Genomic DNA, 3,171 nt, shown 5'->3' on the forward strand with positions numbered 1-3,171 from the left:
TGAACGACCGCATACATCAAGGCCCAGACTTGACTAATAAATTACTGGGCGTACTTCTAAAGTTCAGACAAGAGCCTGTTGCACTGAACGCCGACATTGAAGGCATGTTCTACCAGGTCAGAGTACCACCAAACCAAAGAGATGCACTTCGGTTCCTGTGGTGGCAAGATGATGACCCAGACAAACCACCCAAACAATATCGCATGACTGCTCACCTTTTTGGGGGTGTATGGAGTCCAAGTGCTGCTGCCTTTGCCCTACAAAGAGCTGCAGAAGACAACAAGGGCAGCTACGGTGATGATGTGGTCCAAACCGTGAAGAGGAACTTCTATGTCGACGACTGCTTGAAGTCCTTACCCACAGAGGACGCGGCTATCGCACTCGCCTCAGAACTCCGTCAACTACTTGCCAACGGGGGCTTCAAGCTTACTAAGTGGTTGAGCAACTCTAAAAGGGTGATGAAATCCATCCCAGCTGATGAATGGGCCAAGTCTGTGTGCGAGCTCAACCTTGATCAGGACGACTTACCTTATGAGCGCACCTTGGGTGTATTGTGGAATGCGGAGCAGGACTGTTTCACCTTTGATGCTAGACCCATCAGCAGACCAGCAACAAAAAGAGGTCTGCTGTCCGCAACCAGCTCCGTCTACGACCCTTTGGGGTTTGCAAGTCCTTTCGTACTAAAAGCAAAATTGCTCTTCCAAGAGCTGTGTCGTCAGAAGTTGGACTGGGATGCACAACTTCCAGAAGCCATTGCAGATCAGTGGAGGAGGTGGTTGACAGATCTACCCCTCCTATCTGCTCTGACTATTCCCAGATGCCTCAGAATAACAACGCCTGGCAATTCTTCAGAAGTCCAGCTGCATCACTTCTCTGATGCCTCAGAGGCTGCATACGGTGCTATATCCTACCTCAGGGTGAACAACAGGTGCACACTCATCATGTCCAAGGCTAGGTTGGCCCCATTAAACCCAACCACCATACCGCGCCTGGAGTTGCTCGCTGCTGTCACTGCAACTGATCTGGACCAGCATATCAAACTCCATCTAGAAATTCCTGTGGATCAAACCTTCTTCTGGACTGACAGCACTATTGTGCTTCACTACATTAACAATCAAGAACGACGCTTTGCCACCTTTGTTGCCAACCGCATAGCAAAGATTCAGGAACGCACCGAGCGTCATCAATGGAAGTATGTTGACACAGCATCCAACCCTGCAGATGATGTCTCGAGAGGAATGTCTGCCAGTGACATCCTGTCAAGTGAACGATGGGTCTCAGGACCATCGTTTCTTCAAGGCTCAGAGGAAGACTGGCCCACTCAGCCCAAGCTGGGCAGCCTACCTGAGATAGCCGAGATCAAACAAACCAAAGCAGTGTACATGGCCAGTTGCAAAACAGCTGATGGTTTGGACAACCTGCTAGAGCGATATTCTGACTGGCACCGTCTAAGACGTGCAGTAGCCATTTTGCTACGGCTGAAAAGCCTGCTATGCAAGAAACCAGGCAAGCAACTCCTAGAACCTATCACCGTTGAGGAGATACAAGCTGCAGAAGTAGCTATACTCCAGAATATACAGGGCTCATGCTTCGGTTCTGGTGAAATTCCATCAAGCTGCATCGCCAGTCTCAAGCCATTCAAGGATGACAAGACGGATCTACTACGTGTGGGAGGACGTCTTGTGAATGCACCAATCCCCTTTGAAGCAAAGCATCCAGTCATACTACCTAAATGCCATCATATCACCAAGTTACTCATCAAACACTACCACCTTCGGCTCGGGCACTCAGGCATGGAACGGGTTCTCTCAGAAATTCGCCAACGCTTCTGGATTTTAAAGGCACGGTATGCTCTCAATGCTGTCCTCAAATCATGCATGGTGTGTCGCAAGCTGAAGGCAGTACCTGACCACCAGCAGATGGCAAACTTGCCTGACTCGAGAGTAACTCCAAGTGAACCATGCCTCAGCCGCGTTGGCGTTGATTATTTCGGCCCTCTGCTGGTAAAGCGAGCCCGCAGCGAACTCAAGAGGTACGGATGCCTATTCACGTGCCTTACAACCAGAGCTATCCACCTGTTGGTCTCAAACACCCTCGATACGGATTCCTTTCTCAATGCTCTGCAGAGGTTCATCGCCAGGAGAGGCGAACCCAAAGAAATCAGATCTGATAATGGAACCAACTTTGTTGGAGGTCTGCGCGAACTTCGTCAGGCTGTTGCTGAGTGGAACCAGAGAAAGATAGCAGACCACCTTTTGCAGAGCAACATCAAGTGGATCTTCAACCCACCAGGTGCCTCACACATGGGTGGTGTCTGGGAGAGGCTGATACGATCTGTTCGCTCTGTGCTCAACGCTGTCATCGCACTTCAGCCACTTGATGATGAAGGGCTAGCCACGCTCTTTTGCACCATTGAAGCTATCCTCAATGGCCGCCCCATCACCAAGCTAAGTGAGGACCCTACTGACCACTTACCACTGACACCCAACCACCTACTGCTACTTCGCGCAGGTCCGTCTCTTCCACCTGGCGCCTTTGTAAAGAAGGACTTATACCGACGTCGCTGGCGTCAAGTTCAGTTCCTCGTTGACGTCTTCTGGATGAGATGGCTGAAGGAATACTTACCCACACTCCAGAAGCGTCAGAAATGGCTTCATCCTAGGCGCAACTTGCAAGTGGGTGATCTGGTTCTCATCCTCAATGAGAACACTCCACGCAACAGCTGGCCCCTAGGGCTCGTGGTTGCTACTCACCCGGGCGAAGATGGACTAGTTCGAAGTGTTCGAGTGAAAACAGCTTCAGGTGAACTTGATCGTCCTACTGCCAAGATTTGTCTGCTGGAGGCCAATCTGGTGGGCGAATCTAAATAAATCAAAGACTTAACTGCCCAAGGTCTAGTTCCATACTGCCATCTGTGACTTTTGGGTGCTATGACTGATGCATAAGAGACTTGAATATATGAGCACTTGTTAAAATTTGATTCTGCCACACATGCAATTGCCTGTTTAGTACTATAAATTTGCTTCTTTAATACATTTGGGAATTGTAGAAACTAGGGATAAACGATTTACTTTCGCAATCGCTCATCGGGGCCGGGATGTTACGGCCGCTAGAGGCCGCTATAATTAATGTTTGTTGGGCGCCTGCCTATTTTGGCATTTAAGAGCCACC

General features: G+C 49.7%; 1 protein-coding gene across 1 annotated transcript; it reads left to right on the forward strand.

Moving 5' to 3' along the window:
- LOC111948793 lies at positions 1-2,870 on the forward strand. Its single transcript, XM_023963489.1, has one exon. The coding sequence runs from the start codon at positions 105-107 to the stop codon at positions 2,868-2,870; it is 2,766 nt and encodes a 921-aa protein (XP_023819257.1). The 5' UTR covers positions 1-104.
- Positions 2,871-3,171: the final 301 nt, after the last annotated feature.

The sequence above is a fragment of the Oryzias latipes genome, chromosome 15 (genome assembly GCF_002234675.1).
Source record: "Oryzias latipes chromosome 15, ASM223467v1".
In the NCBI taxonomy this organism is placed as follows: Eukaryota; Metazoa; Chordata; class Actinopteri; order Beloniformes; family Adrianichthyidae; genus Oryzias; species Oryzias latipes.